The following is a 27,210-nucleotide window of genomic DNA, read 5'->3' on the forward strand; positions in this document are numbered from 1 at the left end:
ACGAGGATGTGGAAATCAAGAACACTAATTCCAGCTAAACACAAAAGTTCTCCCTGGGAAATTTCAAGGACAAAATTTGTTACACCAGTATAAGATCTTGTCAATTTTTCCCATTTCAAATAAAGTTAGGCTATTTAGTTCATTTTGAGGTTTTTTCCAAGCTTTTTACCCCCATTATCTGATAAAGAGGACATTACTGGCTTCAATTCAATTGGAGGGCCTTGCATTGGCTGACTTTAGTGTATTAGCTCTGGACCAATGCATCTAATTGTGGACCAGTTGCACATCATACAAGATCCAATTATTGAGAGAATGGGGATTGACAAGGAAGAAAACAATTTTTAATGTGAAAGATGTTCTGCTGGGAGTATGGGAGATGCTGCCTCAAACCTGCTTCCCAACTAACAGAGATCATGGGCCTTTAATATTATTTTTTTCTTTTTGAGACAGTAGCCCTGGGTAGAGTGCCATGGCATCATAACCCACAGCAACCTCAAACTCTTAGGCACAAGCAATTCTCTTGCTTCAGCCTTTGGAGTAACTGAGACTATAGGTACCCACTTAATGCCCGGCTAGTTTTTCTATTTTTAGTAGAGATGGGGTCTCACTCTGGCTCAGGCTGGTCTCAAACTTCTGAGCTCAGGCTATCCACCCACCTGGGCCTCCCAGAGTGTTAGGATTACAAGTGTGAGCCACCAAGCCTAGGGAACACAGGTTTCTAAAGGAGGGACCAGGTATGTTGGGGCAGATAATGGTGTAATTAATAAGTGGCTGCATTGGGAACAGATTGTGGTGTGTGGCGAATCTTGGCCTAAAGAAGTCTGCCCAGGGGCCTTCAGAATCTCATCTCCTCTGTCTTGCAGAAAATCCACCATTTCTGGGAAACAACTAAGGTCTGGTAGTTAGTGAAGGGAGAGGATTAAAAAAACATAGGGGGTCACTGATATTTGATCCTGGAGCCAATTACAGATGTAGTATTACTTCTCGTAGAATATTCATTCCATCTCCTTAACACATGTAGTGAGAATAAGATGGAGTCTGTCAGGCTAGGGCAGACGTGACTTAGCTGGTCTGGTCGTTTTAGGTCCTGTGTGACCTTCACCTCCTGTCTCTCATTCTTATTGTTTTGTAAATTTAGCTTCCATCCTAAAGATGCCCATCTTGAATAGTTTAGACAGATTGATTTAGGAAATTGACTTTTTAATCAGAAATGTTGTAATAGGTCACTGAGTTATGCTGATTATTATTTAAAATAAGAGATAGTATGGTCTTTGCTTTGAACCTTTAATGTATAAAACTGTGATTTTAGAAATAGAATAACAGAGCAGTCTTAGAATAGGATAACAGAACAGTCACTGTTCTCCAGAATCCTTCTGAGAGTTTGGTGGACCTATCCCCATCTCAAATCACAGCTGACAGTGACAGGTGGCCAGACCCTCCTCGTCTGGAAACATCCTTGCCCCATTTATAAATATCTGAACGATTAGTCTGTGTTTTAACTATAAACTACTTCACAGAAGATACTGTTAGGACCATCTGCTAAACTCAGAAATGAGCGCTCTCTCTCTCTCTCTCTCTCTCTCCTTTTTTCTTCTAGAAACAAGGTCTCACTCTCACCAGGCTGGAGTTCAGTGGCATAATCATAACTGACTCCAGCTTCAGACTCCTGGGTTCAAGCAATCCTGGGGCTAGGACTACAGGTGCACACCGTTAGTCAGGGCTGGACAGGGACGCCCATTTTCTAGGCCTGGGTGAGTTTAGAAATCAGTCTGATCACAGACCCCTCTTCAGGCACAAACAAGCCCTTCCCAGGCTGCATCCTGGGTTCTAGCAGGGTCATGAAAAAAGCCGCCTGATGGTTCTGGGAAGTTCCTCCTGGAGTTGAGAGCATGCACCCTACTTCCTCACCTGGGCAAAAACTGTAAGGGCTCAATTCCTTTGCTCACTTTAGGATTATCTTCTGTTTGCAGACCTCTGGTCAATTGTGATTGATTTCCCCAAGCCCCCTGCCTGCAGGATTGGAAAAGCAGTATTTAAACTCCTAGACAGAAGACCCCGGGGGCTTCCCATTTGGGTGCCCCACCTGGAGATTCCGTTCCCCCTCTTCTGTGTATCAATCTGCCTATCAGTAATCTCTGTCCTGTCACTTATCCACATGGTCCATGGGTTTGTTCTTCAGATCTCCAAGATCAAGGATTAGGCAGAGAGAAATTCTGGCAACACCACCACACCTGGTTAACTTTTCTTATTTTATTTCTTTTTCTTTTTTTTTTTTTTTTAAACAGAGTCTCACTTTATTGCCCTCAGTGGAGCACCATGGCATCAGCTTACAGCAACCTCTAATTCCTGGGCTTAAGTGATTCTCTTGCCTCAGCCTCCTGAGTATCTGGAACCATAGGCATTGGCCAGAATGCCCAGCTATTTTTGTTGCAGTTTGGCTGGTGACGGGTTCAAACCACCCTTGGTATATGGAGCCGGTGTCCTACCTGCTGAGCCACAGACACCACCCTAGTTAATTTTTCTTATTTCTTTTTAGAGATAAGGTCTCAGTATGTTGCCTCAGCCTTGAACTCCTGGCCTCCCTCAAGCAATTCTCATGCCTCAGCCTCCAGAGTCCCTGAGATTACAACCTCCAGTTGGCCTCCAGTTGTCCCTGGGCCAACATGCTGTCTACAAACTCCCTTTTCAATACTACCCCTACCCCTATTGCACGAAAACAAGGCCTGATGGAGAGAAAGATTCATCTAAACCTGTGTCTGAAAGAGGAAGGGGCTTTATTCCAGCCAGCAGATGTCAACATGGCCGAGCTCCCCTACCAGCTCTGTCCCTGTCCTTTTTATAGGACTCACAAAGAGGCAGACAAACAAATTATTATGTTGTCCCTCATTGGAGGGTTCAAGGCATGTGCAGGGTTTACAGAAGCAGAATCAAGCAAAGCATTAGTTTCAAGGTTCCAGGAAGCTAAGGTTTTACATTCTTGGGAGCTGAGTTACCGTGGGGAGGACTTTGCATGGAGTCTCCTGAAGTTTCTTCAAGAAGCCTTTTATCCTTCTAGATCAGAATTTACTCTTCCCAGGGATCTTTTCTCATTCCCAGTGGTAAGCTCCAAATAGACATTTGTCTAATTTGAATTTGATGCTCTGACCACAGTATAAGGGACACCAATTAGATTGGGAATTGTAATTGAGACTGGAGCAAATATGGAACTTATGGAATAATCTTGACTATATATTTGTATTGAGAGAGGATACCTGAGAAGGGTGAGGTCTAGGAGAATGGGTCTTCTCAAGGAGACCACAAGGATTTACTTGCAGAGTCCTCTCCATGGTGACTCAGCTCTTGGGAATTTGTAAGCTCAACTTCCTGGAACTTGGAAATTTCCACTTCTGTGAAATCCTGTAATCCTGTCGGGGCTGGAATAGCATCTCCCGCTTGATTCACACTGGCCAATGAGAAAGGTACCTGTGGGGTGGTACTTTTTGACTGTCGATAAAAAGGGAAAGATCAAGCCAGTGGGGAGCATGGCCATTTGGAAATCTTCTATGCTGTAAACTCCCAGCCAGTAAATAAAGTCCTTCCGCTTATAAACATGCTGTTGGGTGCTCTTTCTCTCCATTGGGCCTCGTCTTCCTGCAACATTTTGTATCTCTGTCTATTTAAATATCTATCTACCTATGAGAGGGAGACACTGTGCAAGGAAATGCTGAAGCATGGGGAAAATATTTCTGAAATCAAATTAAACATATTTTTTAAAAAGGAAGGAAAAGGCCGGGCACAGTGGCTCACACCTATAATCCTAGCACTCTGGGAGGCCAAGGTGAGTGGATTGCTTGAGCTCAGGAGTTCAAGACCAGCCTCAGCAAGAGGGAGACCCCATCTCTACTAAAAATAAAATAACTAGCCAGTCGTTGTGGCCAGTGCCTGTAGTCCCAGCTACCTGGGGGGCTGAGGCAAGAGAATCACTTGAGCCCGGGAGTTTGAGGTTGCTGTGAGCTATGACTCCATGACACTCTACCAAGGGTGACAAAGTGAGACTCTGCCTCAAAAAATATAAATTAAAAAAAAGGAAAGGGAAAAAAGCAAATGATGTTTGCATTCATATGTGTCTGGAAAACCTTGTTTTCTTTGAAGAAAACATGGACTACATGCAGCCTTTTCTCTGCTAGCACACACCGTAAGTCTTCTGGAAGGAGGTGTAGACTACTGTGTTCTCAGGAAGTCCCCAGTAACACCTATAAAATCTCCCAGAAATATGTTACAAGAAGCACTTCCTTAGATGTTTCCTAAGCTGAGGGACATAACCTAACTAAAAACAGACTGCTGATCCCAGACTACAGCGTCCCAGCAGCAGGCCTGGGGCGCGCTACAGTTCCCGGCGGCAAGCCTGGGGCACGCTATAGCGTCCCAGCAGTAGGTCTAGGGCCCGCTACAGCGTCCCAGCAATAGGTCTAAAGCACACACACTATATTTTTAACATGTTCCTAGGTGATTTTGCTGCCGCTGCTGTTGGTCTGCAAAATGCACTTTGGGAAATACTGCTCCCAAGCAACCTTTCCTACACAAGGAAGAGTTAGATTTCAAACACTTGGAGTTTTCCTGGGATGTAATAAGTGCTCTATTTGAGATGAGGGCCAGGGACAATGTCTGGCCTTTTACTACAGTGACATAAGTCACTGTGCCTCAGGGAAGGGCTTCCCTAGGGCCCTTATGGAAACAGGTGCCCACTTAGTTTCAGAGTATTAATGACGTCCATGTGCTCACGTTTCCATCAACTGATTTAATTACCAAGAACTAGGTATTCACAAATCACTCCCTAGAACAGTGTTCTTCAACCTTTTTTATCTCACAGCCCACTTGAACCTATAGTTAAACTTCCACAGCACACTTAAATTATATTGATTATAAAAAAGAATATATTTACTGGGCTTTGAACTCTTTCAAAAGTCATTTAATTAATGATCTTTGAAAATTTTCATGGCACATGTAAGATCTTCTTAACCATGGCACAGCTGTCAAAAGTCACTGCCCTAGAATAACTATGCTATTTTTTTTTCTTTTTTGCTTACAAGCTTTAAAAGTTAATTAGCTTTTTATCCCTTTTGTTTATCAGAGAGAGAGAGAGGGAGAGCGTGATCCAGTGGCTTATGTTCGGCATGGACAGGAGATACATGGCTGTATTCCAGGGGTTCTTTGCCATGGTTTACCCAATCCATAAGCAGCCCAAATCACCATAAAACAGTGTCGGCGCTCCCAATCAGTCTCTGAGAAATCCACTCCAGTCTGGAAGAGTAGCTCTGGGGGTCTGGGGCATGATCCCTGACTCCTTTCACTGGACCAGTTGACTTCTCATTTTTAACATTATCTCGGGTGTGCCTCTCTCACTGAAACCTTTCTTGAACCCTCCTTCTGAGCCCTCACCTTCTCCCTATGGACACACCTTTCCCATATGTCCCCCCAGTCAAATCCTCCTGGTTGTAAGTTCTCAGACCACCTTGTTTCTTTTCTTTTTTCTGCCTTTTTTTTTTTTTTTTTTGTCTAGAGGCAGCGTCTCACTTTATCCCCAGGCTGGAGTGCAGTGGTGGCATTGGAGCTTCCTGCAGCCTCAGACTCCTGAGACGTTGAACATTTATTAAATGTTTGGGAATGAGTAGTGTTTAGGAAAACAGAAGGGACCTAAGTTTCTTAAGCCCAGGGGACTGTGGGATTTCTAGATAGTGCTTGGTTTCCTCCATAGATTTTCCTGCCTCCCCATGTTTCCCCAACGTCACCCAAGCTGCCAACCCTTCTACTTCACAGATGAAGAGAGTAAGGCCCAGAGATATTACATGGCCTGCCCAAGTGACATGGCAGAGTTCACGGCAGAGCAATGATTAGAAGTAAATCTCCCTGACTCCTGATATATTGCTCTTTCTACACACTCTGAACAGGGAAGATTCTGGAAATGCCTGGGCTCCATCCCAGGAAGCTAGCCAGGAGGAGGGGGCTCATTCACATGAGCACTGAGCAAACTCTGTTAGGACTTCTGTTAACAAAACCTGGTACAATGAATTCTAAACTAGGAAAGTAGTCTTCTTACCAAAAACAACGCAGGAGAATTACATTCATCAAGGAATATTGGCAATGGACACTTCCTGTCTTGAGAAAAACTTACAATTATATCTAAAGACAAAATATGCCATGTTACAAGGTCTGTTGAAAATATCTTTTTATTACAAACAACATAATGCACTTCCCAATACATTTTGCAAATATATACTTCATTTTTGTTGCCTGAGTTTTTTATGGATGAGATCTCTCAGCACTGTAGTTCTTCCCTTGAGAGCCACTGATAAGGGCACTGTGAAAAATGTGACTTAAAAAAAAAAAAAGAAAAGCCCCCCTCGTATTTCAAAAGATCAAAATCTAGTAGACCATCTTCTTTGTTTCAGATGGCTCTGCTTTAACATATACACTCCAATTTATAAGATATATTTTATTTCATATTATACAAGGCTATAGAAAATAGCCTATGGATGCAAGGTGCCCTGGACAATTAAAATAATTATTTAGATAAAATAGGGTTAAAACACTACTCTTAGTCTTAAATTATCAAATGATTTATGGAAAAGAAATGCCACGGCCTTAGGTTATTTTGATAATAACTTTAATTTTGTGTGTGTGACTTTTGAAAAGCCCAAAAGATTTTCATAAAAAGAGTTTGTCTCCATTTTTTTGAGGGCAGCCCTTGAGTCATCGCCAAAAGTAAAAATCAAATAGGATCCAAAGGCCACACCTTTGTCACCTGTTTTAAGTGCCTTATTTTCCTGTTGTTTGTGTGAAGAAGGTGGAGAATATTCTCAGTGCAAAACACAAACAATTCCTTTGAAATCTATTTATTACAGACATTTCCCTCTCATGTATCTATTTTATATATGGCTACCTTATAGCCATATACAGGCTCCCCCCAAATTCCATTTTCATATCATTTTATACTTTTGCATAAGTATGATTCATCACGTATATAAATGTGATTTCTTTTATGCCTTTGTAAAGTTTCTCTATAAATATTTTAAAAGTATGCTGACTCTCACTGACCGTGTGTCTGAGTTTTGGTGTAGGGACTCGCACCATAGCTTCTCTAGAAGTGCTTGGAGAGCCTCAATTTCATTGTTTTAAAGTTCTTCAGTGTGGTTCCAGCCACGCATAGTCATACAATAATACACAGTCAGAGATAACTTACTGAAGCTTGTTCACAGAACTAAGCTTTCCCCTGGGGTCTCTCCTCCCCCTGCTCCCGCACTTCTGGAAGTGTCCTCCCAAATGCTCTTTAGGATTTAAATAATAATTTGTAAAAGACACTTAACACCACAATAGGGCATTGGTTGGCATGACTCGAACAATACGGTTACTCCAGATGCTGTATTCAAACTGGATGGGTCCATTGAAAAAATAGATGTAACCTATAAGAAAAAGACCACAAGGAACATTTCAGAGTGCGAAAATAATAAGCTTTTACTCCAGTTAATATTAAAAGTCCAATCTCTCAGATCCCAGTTTTTTAAACATTTCAATGCTTTTCTTTTGAACCCCTATTGTTGTTTAATATATTGCTTTAGTTTTTTTTTAATAATGTAAATATTCCCAGCTCTCCTAAATTGTCATCTAGACTTAATTGTCTAGCCATGAGCTCTAGTTTAAATGCTTGGATTATTGATATTAGTTATTTATTGTAAATTAGAGAAAAGATATCTTCTTAAAAAAATCATTGTATACCTATGGTGGTTCTGAGGCTTTATACATGAGTCACTCCCCACTATACCCCCATTTCGAATTCTGGCACTATCCTTTGCATCTTGCCATATTTAAGCTTAATTTAAGGTGATATTGAAAGCTAGGGGTTTCTTATTTATAGAATTAATAATCATTAAGTAGAATTCTCATTTTTTCTAAACGTGGCTTTTTTTGTTTTGCCGTCTCTATGAGTAGGCACAGAGGAGTGACTGATTCCTTAACTGTTGTGTGTCTGTTAGCACCTCAAAGTCCTGTAGAGAAATTCTTTGTGCAGGAAAGAGCTTCTTTCAGGTCAATACAATGGAACTAGTTACCGTTTTTCTCGTAGACGGCATCTACTTTGTCACCGATGCCTGGGAAGTCTTCTTCTATTAGTCTGGGATAGTCTTTATCCATAATATGATTAGTATCATCATAGCTGTTTAATAAGGAAAAAAAACTCTTAAGCAGGTTACAATTCTTAGAAATACCCTAGAAGTAATACAGTGAACAAGATGGCACCTTTCAAAATTAACAAGAGCTTTACATTGTTAAGTCCTTAAGACATCTGGTAGTTTTTTAGAATCAAGAATTAGAACACCAAATGTATAGCAGATTCCTAAAGGCCATCTTTGTTGCAAATTTATTTCCATCTCAAAAATGCTGTATCTATTATAACAGTATGTCATCAGCAAGCTGCTCTTAGAGTGAAATCAATGCATGCTTATGCATAGAATGATTGTCTATTGATCTCCCACTATGTGTAAGAGAGCTTGCTAAGTATGGCAGTGGATACAAAAATACTTAAAGTTTAATTTCTGTACTAAAACATTGTAGAGGTAACAGCAAAGGTAGGAAGGGAAGCATAGCTTTCCCACCCTTGAAACTACATTCTCCATGCTCCTTTTCCCCTGCCCACCCCCACACCCTGACCAACCAAGCACATTTCTGCAATTAATCTAGAAGAACAAGCTCCTATCAGGAACTACTTTTTATATCCCGAGGTATGTTCCAACAAGTCAAAGGTAAGAACCACCAAACTACCAAGAAAGCTCAGACATGTCTACACATAACTACAACACCAGATGATAGAAGTTGAGCCTGAGAGAGTGAACATGAACTGCCACGGGAGGGCAGGAAGAGGGGGGATAATCTCAGAATGGGGCATTCAAAAAAGACTTGGTAGATGATGGGATATTTCAGTTGAACTCTGAATAGTGTTTCAGAGTAGAATTTTAAAAGAGAGATATTCAGGGAAGGGGCCTCTGGCAAAGAATATTGCATAAGAGAAACAAGCTCAAGGGGCTGCAAAGGTGCCTCCTGTCTGAGATGTGGGAGAGAGCCCTCCTGACTGAGTCATACTCTTCTTATGGAGAGCAGGGAATGGATGGAGTACAGTGTCAGGAAGAAGCTGGCATGGCTGGTAGGAAGATGTCTATGTCAATCAAGTCATCATGTATGTGAGAGAGCGAGAGAGACTGTGTGTGTAGTGATGGAGGGAAGCTCTCATTTTAAACATTTCGAGCATCCAGCACCTATGAAATATTCTCAATTCCAGATATAGACTCGGATCTGGACTCCTAAACGTTGCAGAGGTCAACGCTACTTGAATCTCTACATATATTTTAAACTTTCCAGCTCCACTCGCTCTTCAGAAAGTTTGACTTTACAAACCTATCAGCCTCCTACTTCCTGGTCAGCATTTCCAATGCATAAGCTGACTCCACAGAACAGGGGCCTTTCCTGAACCCATCTTACCTTGTGCTCCTGCTGGTGTTCTATCTGGCCATAGAAGATGGAGTCACATGTAAATTAGGGCAGGGACGCAAGAAAGAGAATCCACAAGAAAGAAAAAAAGAAACGAAGGTTTCAAAGAAAAAGATGGTTTTGAAATGATTAAAGCACAACTAATGGCTAAGAAAGAAAAAGGTGTTTGAAAAGTGGTGAGGATTTTATGTGTGTGTTTTCAAGAAGGATTGAGACTTTTAAATACATGTCTGAAGGGCCGACGTGGAACAGGAATGAATGACAAGTATGACCTTTACAATGATGTGCGAGGCCAATTTACAGTAGAGACCAAGGCATGAGACTCGCTCGGCCGCTGTGACACAGATGTGTCAGTGCGTTCTGCTGTCGTACCTCCAGACCTGGTTTCCTGAGAAGAACAGAGTCTTGCCTCTATCCTCAAAGTGAACGGCTGCACTGATCTTCTTCACCTCTTTTGGAAATCCCAGCTCAGATATTTTTTTTGGATAACCTTCCATAATGTCATAACCATTAAGAGCCCAAAATTTTCTACCTAGAATAAGTGAAAAGACAGTTTTATTATCCAAGGGAATCCATTAAAGACAGACTCACTTGACATAGTTAGAAATAAAATACTTAGTGTTTGCACTCACTATGTTTATTAAACAGAAACATGAGCATTTTTCAAACAAAAATTATATTTAAGATCTTAATTCCCTCATTATAAATAGAGCCAATCAAACATCACAATTAATTTGGCAATTTATTAACTCTGAATATTAAGTTTGGAGCTGAGTGAAAACACACATTAAAACTTCTGCATGAATAAACAGTACAGTAAGAACACTAAATTAAATCAAGAACTTATATTTTATACCAGTTAGGAAGTTATTTGCTTCTCTGAAAAGTAACTTCACTAACCATTAGTTATAATAGTAGAACCACAGAACAACATCAGTAGAATATTATGTAGTCATTTTAAATTATGCTCGGAAAGATAAACTAGCAGTTTGGAAACTTTTTCATGATTTTATGTCAAGGGAACAAGTAGAATATAAAAATGTATCTACACTATGAAAAGAAATATGTAAAAATCAGGACTCAGAATGATGAACAACCAGAGAAAAAGTGAGAAGATGAAACAATCTAATGTTTTACAAGGGAATTTTATTTTTACTTTTTCAAAATGTATATTGTTATAATATTTCTTAATAAATCATTTTTAAGAGAAAAAACTAACATGATTGATATGAAAGAAAGAGTGTCTGATAAGTAATAATGTGCATCTCTTATGTGTCAAATTTGGAGACTTTGGATGGAGTAACTTCAGGTGCTTACTCATTCCCAGAGGGTCTTAATCTAGGTGTGTTTCCAGCAATCGTCACTTTACTGAGTCTCAGGTAGTGTCCAGTCCACCACTGCCGACCATGGTCATGGAGGAGGCTCCCAGGTGGAAGACTTACCTCTGAAGATGAAGACCAGGTCGTGAGATGGATGCTCGTATGCAGCGTCAATACGGTTGGGGAGTTCCAGCCAAAACGATTTTGTTAAAAATAGTTCCGCATCAACTTGCTGAGGATGCAGGCGCCAAAAGAATCTAACACAAAAGTAAAAATACAGAGTTTTCTGTCACATTTTTTAAGTGCAATATTTCTACCCTGCCAGTCACCTCTCTCCACATTGGTACAAGTAAGTTAGACACAGCCATTCCCTGTACCTAGAAGAGAAATTCTGTTTCCCTTTCAGTGCCAGTGACAAGTTACGGTTATCCCAACTCTATCCAAGGTATTCATGTCTGAAATTTCACAAACCCTTTGTAAGAACTCTAAGTCAGAAGAGGCTGAGACCATGCCTTTGTTCAATTTTGCGTGTCTTGCAAGTTAGGAGCAATTGTGCCAGGAATTGTGTTGGACTCTTGAAAGAAAACACGACTTATACAAACTATTTCTTCCATGATGTCCTGGCCTGGCGAAACTGATTCATGAGAAAACCCCAAGAACTATTTCCACCTTATGAAAGAAGGACTGGGGATGCCATTGGATCAGTTAAGGAAGCAATGAATGAATGAACAAATAAGCTTATAAGAACCATGTAAAATTAAAAATTAATATTGTGCTTTTGGATTCATTTCATTCCCTCTCTCAAATCCCAATATATATATCCAAAACTAAAGTCTTTCCACAACAAAATGAATTCACCTGAACATTACTAGTAACAGTTTAGTAACACAGTAATTACTTTCCATACTTATCCGTTTTAGAAATAAATTGGATTTTCTAGACTGATTTGGTTGTCTTTATAAGAAAGATTATAATCAAACACATAAAAAGAAGCTACCCAATGTTAAGATTATCCATCAGAAAACAAAACATCTATTTATCAGTCATTTATATGTAAAAGAACAGCCTGCCCAAAGTTCTGTTATTTTCACTAAGTTTCACCTTTGCAAGTTGGACCAAGTCTTTTGTCAATATCCAGACACGGCTTCATAAATGTTTGTCTCATAGAATTCTATGAAAGAATCTCACCTGTCTTTAAAGATAATGGTTTCTCCTCGGAGATTGGTAATGGCATCAAGGGATAAGGATGGGTCACATTTGTCTGGTGTTTTGGGATGTTTAGGGTTGGGGTCTTCATCTCCTGGACCTGGGTCATGAAATGCAAGAGAGAAATTACTGAGTGTGACATTGCTGATGACTCTGGTCACAGCATAACAGGCTGATCCTGCCAATGGAGGGTAGAAGAGGCTTCCCTCCCAGGGAGGCCATGATTCCTGAGGCTCCTACGTCACAATGGAGCAAATGCCCTATGACCCTGTTCCCTTCCTCCTGGGCTACAAGGCTACAGAAGGCCACGACTGCCCTTCTGTGTCCATCCTTCAAACTCTCTGGGATCCTTCTGAACTATAAACTTGCATTTCTTGAGGGGGATTGCAAACAACTTGGAGAAAATTTCCCCTTACTCTTTACAACCTGTGGATGGACTGATCTTGAGAACCACCTTCCTCCTGCTACCATTTCTGAAGGCATACCTTCCTTTGGGAGCCCTCATCTCCACTCCTTCCCTTGACTGTCTAACCAGCATCAACATCAGCCGATTTTGCTTTACCAATCTGCCACAGTGCAGTCACATCTGTGACAGGCAGGCCTCAGCAACTCCGATATGACTTGCCACTTGTTTGTAACCCGCCAGCTCTCTGAGCACAGACAGGGCTGCGGTACACAATAATAATCCAACGCTGTTTTTTCTCTGTCTGGTTCATATGAGTTCTTTTATCACTTCCTTTGTCACAATAATGTAGAAACACTATGTAATAATTGCAAATTAAGTTGGCAAATTCCTTTCACCATCTTCAAGTTCATGCCCAGGACTATTCTAGCTGTGTGATAGATTTAAACCCATAGAGGGAAATAAATAATAGGTTGGGATAGAGTGCTCAAGTTTACTGAACTATTTGCTTCAGAATTGTTTACACTAATGACTGTGCTCTGTGACTTTAATTATATATATGACAAGTAATTTATAAATAAATAATTGAATTGAGGTTTAATTATTTTATAAATATTAAATTTTGTAACAATTTGGGGGAAAAGAGGAAGAATTTATTACAACAGTCACCGTATTTGTTGATTAAAAACCACCACAGGCCACATGAGAGGTTTTTACTGTGGCAAACTGGAACGAGTGAAACAAACCCAGAATTAATAAAAGCTGGTTAAGATCTCATTGCACCATGAACTGTGTTGTGATAGGTACACTATTGGAACACTACAGGGCTTAGTTTCTCCGTTGGTTAAACACAGAATAAAATGTTTTCCTTTCTTATTGCAGAGGTGTTTTGAGAGTATCAAACACACCTTGCAATGTATAAAATACAAACACAAGGACTTATATTCTACAAAAACTTAGGAGAATGGAATATTCCTACTTGAGCAAGTAGTTTCATTTAAGGGGAAAAAAATGGGTATGTTTTTCTAGCTTTTAATAGAAAAACCGGGAAAGCAGTGGTAAATTCAAGGAGTACAGTCATTTGTCACTTAATGGCAGGGATGAATTCTAAAGAATATGCCATTAGGTGATTTCATCATCACACATCAGAGTGTATGTACATGGATTTAGCACAGCCTACCACGCATAGGCTGTCTGGTGTGGCCCATTGCTCCTGGACTACAGACCTGACATCATGTTACTACACCAAATAATACTACAGGCGACTGTAGCACAACTGCATTTGTGTATCTAAATGCATCTAAACCTAGAAAAGGTACAGTAAAAATATGGTACATGTATTATAATCTTATGGGACCACTGTTTTGCATATGCAGGTTCATCATTGACAAAGATGTTATTATGAGGTTCGTAACTACAATTTAAAGAATAAATATATGTACCTATTCAGCCTATATAACTGTCTTCATAACCCATTACATTCTGCTTTTAGAGCTGATGCATGACAAGTTACCGTAGAGAGACTGGATCCCCTGAACATCATCCTCAGGCAGCACGAAGTGGCTTTTGCCAGTGTAGGTGTAGATGGGGAACATGAGTGCTCCGGGGTCCTTGGAGTGATCGAGACCTAAGGAGTGGCCAAACTCATGGGCAGCAACGAGAAACAAGTTGTAGCCTGTAAGGAAACAAAGAAACCAGGAGAAAACAAGGCGCTCCCTTGACCAGAGACGGAAGAGGGGTTACTTCCTTTGTCTTTTGCGTATGTTTCTTTTGTGAGTTATTTTCTTTTTCTTCACAACCTTATTTTTTTTAAATTGATATTTAAAAAAATTGAAAATGAAATTAATATTCAATTTCTTGAAGAAAGATTCAGCGAATTGATTTAATCCTTATAAATAATTCAGTGTTCTTTTGATCATAGCTACCTACACCATTGGGACGCCAACAGCTTGCTCTCATATAATTACTAATTAGTAAGGATCACTATGAAAACAGTAGAAATATTGATTTGCTCTTTATATTCTCAGGTCAGGTGAGGAAACAGGTAGAGATGACCGTAAAGGAGGAGCAGAGAAATCACACAGGGCACACGGGGACACTGCCGCCAGGAACATCCTCCAGACAGGAGGCAGCGTCCCCAGAGATGACCAAGCAGAAGGCCCTAATGGGGTCTCTAGGTCCACACCCAGGGACGAATTCCAGCCGAATTACTCTTCCCAGCGTATCTCCGGAGTTCAGAAGAATACAAACTCTGGACGTGATCAGCCGTGCTGCCTCTGCCCTAGCCCACTCTGTCCCTGTATTTACACCATTCTTCCCAACAGCTTTTAGCCTCCTAGAGCTAGTATTTTAAATTGGAAAAAATTTTAATAGAAGACTAAAAGAAAAATGGAATATATAAGGCAATACATGGTGTGAGTTGCACATAGACTACATGAGAGCTGAAGCTGGCAGTTTCAGTTTGTCTTTAAACACCCTTCCCTATCTAAGCCTGCGCATGAGGAAAACGAACAACCGATTTAACAAACCCTGCAGTTCACAAGGGCAATCAGGCCAGTCATCTGAATGGTAACTACCTCCTCACTGGAATGCCTGGTATTGGATGCCACTCTTAACCTCAGCTGTAAAGTTAATCCAGATTTGTTTGTGGTTATTTTATTTCATTGAGATTAAAAAATATTCTGAACTTAGAATTTATATAAGAACCCAAATCTGAGCTTATTGTTCCTCTTTCTCTCTCTCTCTCTTTTTTTTTTTTTTTTGGCCAGGGCTGGGTTTGAACCCACCACCTCCAGCATATGGGACCAGCGCCCGACCCTTTTGAGCCACAGGCACTGCCCATGTGTCTCTCTCTTAATATTACTAGATGTTATTCTTTCTTCCTAATACCATCCTTACCTGTAAAATACTCAAGAACATAAATAAGCAAATTCTCACTTATCTCTCAACGATAGATTGAAGGCATTGGAGTTGAGATATTGATCTTTTAAGACTTTTAAGATATTGATACTTTACCCTTTGAAAAACAATCCTTTTTATTTAAATGAATAATAACAATCAGCTGTCTATGAAGACTACTTCTAGTTGTCATAGCTAAGTAATCCCTAATTGGAACAACCCAGGGCTTTTTTTCCTAAATTAACATTCCCAATTCTTTTGAACCTTGCAGACTCAACTACTAACTGAATTAATTCACCATTCAGTTTTATTTTCCTTTTGTAAATACAACCTTCATCCTGTCTGTCTCATATTGTTTGAAATAAGACCCTGTCTTAATTTCCCAGAGTGATATTTATAAAAGGAGTGATATACACAAGTCTAAACAAGTAACTCATATAATGGGGAATAGAAATTTGACTGAACTTATGTCATTAATATTACTACCAAGGAAAAACTATTAACCTATTTCAATTCACATACAATTCATTCATAATTCAGAGATTCTGCCCTAATAGTTTTTAGATATATATTTATAATAAACTGTACTTCTTCAACATGCCAAAAGGTAATACACTGTAATATGACCTTATCTGACAGGTAAGACATTTAGGTCCTACTTTTGTTCCTACCAACAAAGTTAGTCGATATCCCTCAAGTTCTACTACATATTGATATAGCCCTAAATAAATGAAATAGCTCCATAAAGTTCCTAGAGAGAGATCAGAATTAAAGTATCTTCATTTTTCATGTCTAACATGAAATGGTTTATAGAAATGTCTCTCATAGAGATATTAAATACGAGATAAACTTCTCTTTTTAGAAAATGTAATCCAATAGAAAATATAATTCACTATTATGCTTAACTTCGTACCAGTGGGTTCACTAATTTAACAATCAATAAATTATATCTTTAAAAGAATAATACCTTTGGAACTACTTGTCCAGGTTTCATCATCATCAAAATGGGCATCTCCTCCATAATTTGGTCCAGGAGGAAAAGCGTGAGCCAGGAGACCAGAGGGTCCATCAAACGGATAGAAGTCACCATGCTCTACACACGAAAGCAAGAGTTAGGATCTGATCACACCAAGTCATAACCAGCACACATGTCTGGTGAATTTTTGTTGAAAACTATAAAAATTAATGAATGACTGACAGAGGAATTTTAAAAAGGTACCAATTATGAATAAGAATATAACCATCTTGTTAAAATGATTCTGCATCATTACCTTTAGTTCCAAAAGAGATCATGATATCAGCAGTGCCATCGTGAAGTCTGGTAAAATTTAGAGGTGTCACATCAGCCCACACCTTGAAGGCTTTTTTAAATGCCTTTTCAACTTCAGAATGAGTCATGTCAGGGGTGTAGTTCACAATTCTATTCAACAGAGACAGATTCAATTAAATTTCTGGAAGGTAAGAGAACTACTGGAAGGTAACAACTATTTTATTTTATTTTATTATTTTTTTTAACTATTTTAAATTGCACATGAACTTCATGGCTACCCTGTATTTTCTTGGAATATTGCTGTTCAACCCCCAGTCCAGTGCTTTCTATTAATTGTGATGCCATACAAGAATTCAAACAGAATTTGCATATCTTCAAATATCTGATTCGGCACCTTAGGTTAAAAATATTCAGATGTTTAACATAACTTATTTTGCATGCTAAAAATTTGGAATTGCAGTAGAACCTCCCTAGCTGAACACCTCCTTACATTGACCATTTCCTTAAATTGAACTGATTTTCCTAGACCAGGCATGAGCCACGCGTACGTATCAGTTCAGTAGGCCTAGTTCCTTACGCTGACCACTTCCAGAGATTGACCAGTTTGTTCTGGTACCTTGGGCGGTCAACTTACAGAGGTTCTACTGTATATTGATATAGCCCTAAGTAAATGAAATAGCTCTGTAAAGTTCCTAGAAAGAGCACCATCCATCTTAACAGTGGTGTAATAAATACATGACTGTATTACATTTGCAACTTTTCCCGACCCTAATTTTACTTATATTTTGGTTTCATTTCCAGAAGAAATGACAGTACAAAGAAGTACCTTGAGACATCCACTGAAAACAAGTGCAGGGTTGACATAACAAAAATAGATGTTATGAGACAGTTTCAGTATTAAAGCTATTCCTGGACTTACTTAACTTCCAATTAAATATTTAAGGCCTCATTAATATTAGATATTTAATACTGTAAGGAAAAAACCAACAAATATTAAAGACAGATAGCCTGTGATTTACCTGTAGGTTAAATTTGTTTTGGTCCATTTGAGAGTTCGAGGGAAAACATTGTATTCCCCGACATCAGGGACCCCGCATCTTGGCTTTTTCATGACATCTAAGGTATTATCGTCAAGTTTACCGGTCACTTCTAAGCCAAAAAAAGACTGCATTTCTCGAAGCCTGTCAATCATGGAACTGGCTGAAGTCTTCTTCAGGATTCCCGCAAGATTCAGAGGGTGGTAGTATGATTTCAGGTAGTGCTGCAACAGAGACCAGAGTGACCTGCTTATTAAAAAGATGGGAATTTATGAGACGCACCACATCATCAGGATTGGCGAAATACTCTACCTCTGCAAACTGGAGGTCTTCTTCGGACAAATCATCATCATCACCATTAGGAAGGGGTAGGGCCCGACAAGGAGTCCAGCTCAGGAAGAGGAAGGCAAGCAGGACCCTTGGGAGCATCCTGAACGGCTGGCCTGAGGCTGCTGCCTTGGCACAGACAGGACCTTGGCTTTTATAGACCTGAGGGGGTGAGTCATCCCTCGCAGATACGTTGCCACTTCCTAGGCACTTGAAGGTAAACATGCTTACAGGGCGACTTCTTTTCTCTCCCAAGTGTGGTTTGTGGTAGAATTTGAGGGAAATAGAAATGAGGGCATCTCCTATTTCAGCAGGGTCTCAAAACCCATCCGGCAAAACAAACAGCCTCAGCATATTTATGGAATCTGCGGGGAGAAGCAGGGAGAAGTAAATTTTTCACTTCACTTAGCAAAAAACTTTTTTTCTCTCCTGCAGGAAAGCAGCTACTTTTACTTTTTCAAATATCAAGGATATCAAGATGGTACATTTACTTTCATAAAGAGAAACTTGGTCCCGTTTTCAGAATGTTCTTATAGCCTGATGAGTTCTAAACTGTATTCTCTCTAGAGCAAATACAGAGAAAATATGATATTTACCTGAGGGCCATGAAATTGGACCAGACCCAGGCTTGAAGGCTGGGAGGTACTCCTCAAGATTAGTCTTATGGATGGATTTGAACACACTGACATGTGGGACCTCTCAACAGATAGGAATTTCTACAGGTCTAGGCAGAGCTAGAACGATTACATTGGAACACAACAACAATGAGGGTTAGCACATATGGAGGGATCGCTACACACTAGGTTTAAAAGGAATTATCTAATTTCATCCTTACAATAGCTCTATGTAGGTACTATGGGAAGACTTGTTTTCCATTTTACACATGAGCCAGCTGAGACACAGAGAAGTTAAATACTTGCATGAGGCCATATGGTTAATAAATGCTGCTATCAGGATTTGAACCCGGACCAGCCAACTCAGGACTCCATGTTCTTAACCATTGCGCAGGACGGCCTCTACATCATCCATCTAAATGCATTCTCAGATGTTTCTTTAAGACTGAGCTGTTTGGGTCCCACATCTCTGGTAACACCAAAAAATCTAGGACTGTGGTAGTTACTTATGTGGCCAATTTCAAGTTTCTAAATTTTTATTTTTAAATTGGAACAATAGAAGTAACCTTGGTCCAACAACTCAGGAAAATAGTTTTGGGTTTGGCGCCTGTGGCTCAAGTGGCTAAGGTGCCAGCCACATACACCTAAGGTGACAGGTTCAAATCCAGCCCAGGCCCGCCAAACAACAATGATGGCTGCAACCAAAAAATAGCTGGGTGTTGTGGCGGGCACCTGTGGTCCCAGCTACTTGGGAGGCAGAGACAGGAGACTCGCTTGAGCCCAGGAGTTGGAGGTTGCTGTGAGCTGTGATGCTACAGCACTCTACCCAGGGGGATAGCTTGAGGCTCTGTCTCAAAAAAAAAAAAAAAGAAAATAGTTTTATGAGTCTGTCTTGTTCCTTATAGAATCTCACAGATTCAACACCGTGAAGTTGAAGTGCCATCTTTAGATGGGTAGAACAAAATAGGCAAGGATTTCCAGATGTATTGTACTTCTCTAAATAAATGATTGAAAATGCAAGCTAAGTGATTAAGAGTCAGAAAATGAAGCTCAAGTCAGAAACCTATTAAGACAAGGAGAGGGAACTTGAACACAACTTTAGGCTGAGGAGGAAAGGGGGGTTCCAACCTGTGGGTAAAATGCTACAATCCACAGTAGCCCAGAACCTTAGAGGGAAGCAGAAAAGCCTGTGGAAGGGAAGTGATCAGCTGGAGGAAAACTAAGCTTTTATTCAAAGACAGCCAAATGTACCCTTAGAATAGGTAGTTTCCAAGGAGTTCAAGATTATATTGGGGCTTAATCAGCAATGCAAAACAGTGATTTATTTTAAGCCTTTTCAATGTACAATAATAATCCTTAAGATTTAGAGGTGCTGCAGCACACCTACAGGATTGAGTCCTGCAGATGGAATCTAAACGCATTGGCATGATGGTAAGTGAAAAATTACCCCAAATTTATCTATTTACGCTTATAGGAACTACATCATGGGAAAGCATTTGTTGCTTCCAATAAATTTTCATAATCTTTCTAAAACATCTCATTAGAGAGGCCAAATGCAGTGGTCCATATCCTATAAACTTGGCACATTGTAAGGCCGAGGAAGGAATATATTTAAGGCCAAGAGTTCAAGACCAGCCTGAGTAAGAGAGAGACCCTGCCTCAACAAAAATAGAAAAATCAGCCGGGTTAAGTGGTAAGAGCCTGAAGCCTAGCTACTTAGGAGGCTGAGGCAGGAGGATTGCTAGAGCCCAGGAGTTTGAGGCTGCATCAAGCAACAATGCCACCACTGCACTCCAGCCCATGCCACAAAGCAACACTGTCTCAGAAAAATGTGTCATTAGGTAACAAGTAAGAAGTTTGTGAAGAAACTTAAAAACAAATGACATTTTCTCAAGGCTTGAAAGAGAAAAAATAAGAATCAAATAGATTGTTCTCAAAGATTTTCATATAAGTACTTGTGGAGGTGTTACCACTGGAAACTAGAAGAAACCTTTTTAAGTTATTAAATCAACAAATACATTAATAGAACATCAACTACATAAGATACCATGCTAGTTACTATGGAAACAAAATGAAGAGTGAAACGAGAGCCTTTTCCACAGGATCGTTATAATATAACCTTTCCCAGGACCCAGAGCGGAGGCTCACGCCTGTAATCCTACCACTCTGGGAGGCTGAAACAGGTGGATTGCTTGAGCTCAGGAGCTTGAGACCAGCCTGAGCAAGAGGAAGACCCTGTCTCTAAAAAATAGCTGGGCATTGTGGCAGGCACCTGTAGTCTCAGCTACTAGGGAGGCTGAGGCAAGTAGATCACCTGAGCCCAGGAGTTTGAGGTTGTTGGGAGCTATGTGGCCATGGCACTCTACCTACATGGAAAGTGAGACTTTGTTAAAAAAACAAAACAAAACAAAACAATATTACCTTTCCCATAAGAATATTTTAACAAAAAATTAGAATAAATAAATGCCACGGTTTTCAACTTTAAAATGATATTTATTATCAAACAGTTTTAGTATGTTGTTTCTCATTCCACTTTAAAAAAAAAACAGCAGAAAAGAAAAATATGCAGAAAGTTAATAAGAATGTGCTATTACATGTTCTGTAATTTTCTTTAGTTGGGATAAATAGACATTCCCCAGAAGATTAAAATAAATCTTTATTTGGTAAGAATGTATCAGACTGCTCTATAGGATATTGTTTATGGAGAAGTGATTAGAGATGTGTCATCACATTGTAATGTGTTGGCAAACAGTTCGTCAACATAAATCCTGTCTCAGGTTCCTAACTGTTCCCACTGGAGAAGTGGTTTGTGGTTTCAAATGCCACCTGTAACAATGGGGCTGAGTCGGTACTTTAATACGGCTCTACCAAGTGTCCACCAAATCACTGTGAAATGTGAAAACCTGGAGAACAAGCAAACAAAACCAGACTAAATTAGGAGTATGTGTCTACCGCTGATTCAGATACCAGCAATATGGGACTTTCTCAAGCATTACATCATCATCAGTTTCTAAGTTCAAAACATCACCTAAAAGAGAACCAAACTGTCCATAAATAATCAGCTAGTAAACACAAGGTGGTCCCAGATTGGGAATAACAGACACAATCGATTGTTGGAATTGGGTTAAAGTTCTGAGAATCCTGTAAGTTGAAGAACCTTCAAGATCAAGATTTTGGCTTCAGTTTACAGTATTATAAATATTCACTATCAATGACACTTAGTTATATTTTTATTATTCTAAAACATAGGTGATTTGACTCTGCAACTGTATGAAATAATCATTTTTTATAAACACTCTCTGATGGTTGCTGCTTTGTTTTAGTTTCTGATTTCTTTTTTGTTCATAACCCCCTGGAATAGGCTTACACATTCTTAAAAAGGAGAACTAGCTGGGCATGGTGGCATATGCCATGGTTCTAGCTCCCGGTGAGCCTGAGGCAGGAGGACTACTCCAGCCCAGGAGCTCCAGGTCAGTATTAAACACTAATCACATTTATGTCCTAGAACAAAGTGTAATAACACCCCACCTAATCTAAGTATGCACAATCATGGCATAACGCACAGGTTGGAACAAAACACAGACTCAGTTTAGATGCCACAACTGCAAAGCGGTCAACAAGTTCAGAGGTCAGCTACTTGTAATGTTTGAATTACATGTTCTTCACAGATGCTAGATTATCTGGGTTGATCCCCAAAAGAAAATCAATAGCAATTGCAAGAAATAAAGGAAATTCTTCTTGGTTTAGACTGGAGTATGGCACCTGAAATTCAAGACTTGGTTTCCTGGGCTCACTGCTTACTGAACATCGATGTTTCTTGTGTCTTGTTATAAAGAGTGGTTACGAAATGTCTCCCTCTGTCAGATTGAAGGAGATACTGTAAGAGAAAACAACCCCCAACAGAATACACCTTCTAGCCCAACCCTGTCTGAATGACTTTGAAAAGGGAAAAATCTAGATTGTTTGGTAGTGAATAACAGAAATGAAAACCAAATAGAAAAATGGAGACATGCTTTAGTGGTTTTTAAGAAATTTCAATATGTTTAAAGATCCCTATATTTAGATAATGAAGCAAAAGTTCTATTTTTGAACAGCCTAGTCTTACCTTGTTACCTCAATTCTCCAAAGCAGAAGTTGTTACTTATTTTTAAACTCATTTTCTGATTTAAAAGTAATATACAAAATGTAATACAATGCTACTATATATTGTTTGAAAAATAGAAACTCAGAAAAGAAAATTCCTGTAACACCTCAAGATTTTTGAGACAGTCTTCTCTCCACACACACATACACTACACATATATCCCCTCCCATATGTGTGTGTGTTTACACACAATAGAACCTCTGTAAGTTGACTATGCAAGGGACTGTAACAAACTGGTTAACATACAGAGGTGGTCGATTTAAAGAACTTCTGCTGAGTACATATGGTGCATATCTGGTCTATGAAAATTAGTTCAATTTAAGGAGGTGGTCAGTGTGGGGAGGTGGTCAGCTATGGACGTTTCTACTGTATATATTGATATAGATGGCCCTCCTCAACTTATGGTGCATTACATCACTGTAATAAGCCTGTTGTAAACTGAATATATCATAAATCAAAAACATAAATAATACACTTAACCTCCCAAACATCATCGCTGAGCCTACCCTATCTTAAACATGCTCAGAACATTTGCATCAGCCCACAGTTTGGCAACATCACGGCCTATCAACACAAGGCCTACTTTATAATAAAGTTACTATAAAGAATTTTGAGACTGGGCCCAGTGGTTCACACCTATAATCCTAGCACTCTGGGAGGCTGAGGCAGGCGGATCACCTGAGCTCAGGAGTTTGAGACAAGCCTGAACAAAGTGAGACTCTGTCTCTAAAAATAGCTGGGTATTGTGGTAGACACCTGTAGTCCCAGCTACTCGGGAGGCTGAGGAAAGAGGATCACTTGAGCCCAGGAGTTTGAGGTTACTGTGAGCTATGAGGCCATAGCACTTTACCGACGGTGACAAAGTGAGACTGGCTTCAACAAATAAATAATAGTGACAAAAATAAAAATTCCCTTCTTCATTGCAGTCCTGGTTGTCCCAGTGGTTATCTTTCTGTGCAGTGAGTACTGGCCCCCTGTGGGCGGCATAACAGAGCTATGCAGAGATCAGGAGCACAGGCCCTGGAATTAGATAAAGCAGCGGAAGTCCCAGCTCTGCCATTCACTAGCTCCCTGATTTTACGCGGTTTGTTTAACCTTCCAACCCTATTTTCCTTCTCTGTCAGAGCAGGGCAACAAGAAGGCTCTTATGGGACGGTGCAGGTAAAAGAGCCAGCCTCATAGTCTGGCTCCGTGAGTTATCTCTGGTTACAACAGCCACTGCGTGTTATCAAAGGTTGTGAAGGGCCATCATATTCATTCATTTATTTGCTCATTCATTCATTCACTATTTGATGTCAGAACTGTTCTTGGTTCTGGAGTTAAAGTGTCTATAACCAAAACTGACAAAAATTCCTGCTCTCGAGAAGCTGCCTTCTAGTGTGTGGGATAACATAGTTTCTCTCATATCTCTGAGTCAACTTTCATCTCTCCCCCCACACTGGCATTCCATCTCCCCATAATCACCATCTCCTGTCCTCCTCTCTATTCCACGTGTCTCAGAACCTGAGCCCTAGCTGTCTTAACCGCATACAACACCAGCCAACAGTAGATACCTTAAAGTAGACCATGTTCCTCTTCAGAATTCTTGTAACGATTAAAAAGATTACAAGCCTCCAATCTCCAAAGAGCAGAATGACTAGTGATGGAATTCAAGATATGATGAGAGGCACCCTCATTATAATGGGGCACAGTTTGGGCTGTAGGCCTTCCATGTGGCCAGCAAACCTGAGACTAGCAGTATCCGTATGTCACTGTGTGACAGATGGGAAAAGGCCTGCATACATTCTTGCGGAAGTGAAAGAAGGCATTCCGCTCTGAACAGGAATAGAAGATCTCTCATAAGCTCTTCATAAACTATGTTGGTCTGGTTGAGGAGATCCGGCCCCAATGAATGGATTAGCAATGGCTCTTCTTTAGGAAACCGGAAAATGTTATGCCAAAAATCTAATTTGTAAAAAGCAAAATAACATAACTAGATCATATCAATTGGCGATTAGAGATGACTTCAAAGTTACAACAGAAGCCCACAACAGAAAAAAAGTTAAAAAAAAATTCAAGCTGGACCCAGTGGCTCATATCTATAATCTTAGCACTCTGGGAGGCCGAGGCAAGTGGATTTCTTGATTTCAAGAGACCCAGAACAGCTTGAGCAGGAGCGAGACCCCATCTCTACTAAAAACTAACCAAGCATTATGATGTGTGCCTGTAGTCCCAGCTACTGGAAAGGTTAAGGCAAGAGGATCGCCTGAGCCCGAGAGACTGAGGTTGCCGTGAGCTATGATGATGCTATGGCAGTCTACTCGGGGCATACAAACAAACAAAAATATTCCATAACATCTATTGAATTTCACACAAGAAAAGCTAAAAGACAGGACTGCTTTTGCCATTGATAGGAGGAGTCCCCTGGGGTCTAGGAGACCCGGAGACCCAAGCCTGAATGAACATCAGTGTGGAGTGTTTACCACAGCGATGAATGCATATAGTTCAGGTCAGACAGACCCAGGTTTGATCTCAACCTCCCTCATTTAACCAGACAGGCCTTTGTTTATTCTTCATTCATTCAATACGTATTAAGAGTTAATAGTAAGCACCTAATACGTTTCATTAACTCACAATCTACATAGCACCCAGCCAGGCCATTGTGCAAGGCACTGTTATAGGCACAGGGGACATAGAGTGAATAATACGGACAAGGACTCCTACACATTAAAAGGAAGATAAAAGTAGACATAAAAAAAAGCAATTTGGTATACTTTAAGTATTTTTTTTTTTAATTTTGAGACAGAGTCTCACTTTGTCACTCTCAGTAGAGTACCATGGCGTCAGAGCTCACAGCAATCTCAAACTCTTGGAATCAAGTGATTCTCTTGTCTCAGGCTCCCAGGTAGCTGGGACTACAGGCACCTGCCACAGCACCCAGCTATTTTTAGAGATGGGGTCTCACTTTGCTCAGGCTGGTCTCAAACCTGTGAGCTCAGGCAATCCACCCACCTAGGCCTCCCAGAGTGCTAGGATTACAGGAGTGAGCCACTGCGCCCAGCCTTCTAGTGTTATTTTTGTTTGTTTGTTTTTTACATTTATTTATTTATATATTTTTTAACAGAAGCGATAGAGTAATATAATAGTTTATTGAGGATGGATTGAAAAAAAAAAGCTTCCAACACAATGGAAGGGGTCTCGAATGGGTTGCCACATATTGTATACCTTAAATACACACAATACAACTTATTTTAAAAAATAAAATAAAATTAGCTTTAAACTTTTAGATGGTGTCATGCACTAGAGAACTTATGATATATGCACAAGAAATATAACACTTGTAATACCTTGGAAGCCCCCACATGAATCTTCCCAGCCATACCTTCCTCCCTAGAGGTAACTGTTGACCTAAATTTGGTGTTAATCTTTTACTGGCTATTCTTTTTTAAATTGTTGTTATTATATATTTTTATTTTTTATTTTTTCAGACAAAGTCTCACTGTTGCCCTGGTTAGAGTACTATAGCATCATTGCTCACAGCAACCTCAAACTCCCAGGTCCAAGGGGATTCTCCTGTCTCAGACTTTCAAGTATCTGGGATATAGGCACCCACCACAACACCCGGCTAATTTTTCTATTTTTACTAGAGACGCAAGTCTTACTCCTGCTCACTAGTCTCAAACCCCTGAGTTCACGTAATCCACCTGCCTTTGCCTCGCAAAGTGCTAGGATTACAGGTGTGAGCCACTGTGCCCAGCCTATTATTTATTTTTAGAGAAAGTTCTGACTCAGTGGCCCTGGCTGGAGTGCAGTGGTGTCATCATACTTCACAACTACTTCAAACTTCTAGGCACAAATGATCCTCCTGCCTCAGCCTCCACAGGCATGCAACATGATGGGTGCATTTTAAAAATTTCTTTGTAAAGGCAGGGTCTCACTACGCTGTCTAGGTTGGTCCTGAACTCCTGGCATCAAGTGATCCTCTTGCCATGGCCTCCTAAAGTGCTGAGACTGCAGGCATGTTCACCACACCTGGCCACTAGCTATTCTTTATAGCTTTTTAAAGTCACAAAAATATCTATTATTATTTATTTTTCAGTTTTGTTTTGTTGTTAAATTTTAAGTAAATGGAATCGTACCTACTTTATATTGTCTTTTTCTGCTTAACATAATCTAATTTAGGTTATTTTCATTGCTGTTCATGGTCATGGCTCAGTTTTTACTGTATATTATTCTGCTGTATGAATATTATATAAGGTCATTGATTTGTTTTATATGATCTTCTGATGTTAGGTGAACTTTTGGTATAAATTGTTTAAGAAAGTTTGTATTTTAAAAGAAGTTTTCTATTTAACCAAAACCTTAATCTCTAATTGTTGAATTTTAGCACTATGACACTCCAGATATAAATGTCTTACTTAAACAGGAACTTTGGGGGGTATATCTCTCTTATACCACTTATATTCCATTTACCCACAAAGGGGTTTTTTGTCAGAA

General features: G+C 39.9%; 1 protein-coding gene across 1 annotated transcript; it reads right to left on the minus strand.

The window, feature by feature from the left end:
- Positions 1 to 6,841: 6,841 nt before the first annotated feature.
- Positions 6,842 to 18,090, minus strand: MMP13 (matrix metallopeptidase 13). Its single transcript, XM_003780804.3, has 10 exons — positions 17,962 to 18,090; positions 17,632 to 17,873; positions 16,614 to 16,762; positions 16,310 to 16,435; positions 13,958 to 14,119; positions 12,024 to 12,141; positions 10,959 to 11,092; positions 9,889 to 10,048; positions 8,085 to 8,188; positions 6,842 to 7,439 (listed from the first exon to the last, which is right to left on the minus strand). Exons 1-10 carry the CDS (start codon positions 18,076 to 18,078, stop codon positions 7,339 to 7,341), a joined length of 1,413 nt encoding a protein of 470 aa, XP_003780852.1. The 5' UTR covers positions 18,079 to 18,090; the 3' UTR covers positions 6,842 to 7,338.
- Positions 18,091 to 27,210: the final 9,120 nt, after the last annotated feature.

This window comes from Otolemur garnettii, unplaced genomic scaffold (genome assembly GCF_000181295.1).
Source record: "Otolemur garnettii isolate 467f Iridium unplaced genomic scaffold, OtoGar3 scaffold00001, whole genome shotgun sequence".
Classification (NCBI taxonomy): Eukaryota; Metazoa; Chordata; class Mammalia; order Primates; family Galagidae; genus Otolemur; species Otolemur garnettii.

Excerpts from the sequence above, each read along its gene's own strand:
- MMP13 (XM_003780804.3), bottom strand. The coding sequence starts at position 18,078 with ATGCTCCCAAGGGTCCTGCTTGCCTTCCTCTTCCTGAGCTGGACTCCT. Across the intron at positions 17,874-17,961 it reads AAGACCTCCAGTTTGCAGAG|CACTACCTGAAATCATACTA; the intron begins GTAGAGTATTTC and ends TCTCTGTTGCAG. Across the intron at positions 14,120-16,309 it reads CTGGACAAGTAGTTCCAAAG|GCTACAACTTGTTTCTCGTT; the intron begins GTATTATTCTTT and ends GTTTCCTTACAG.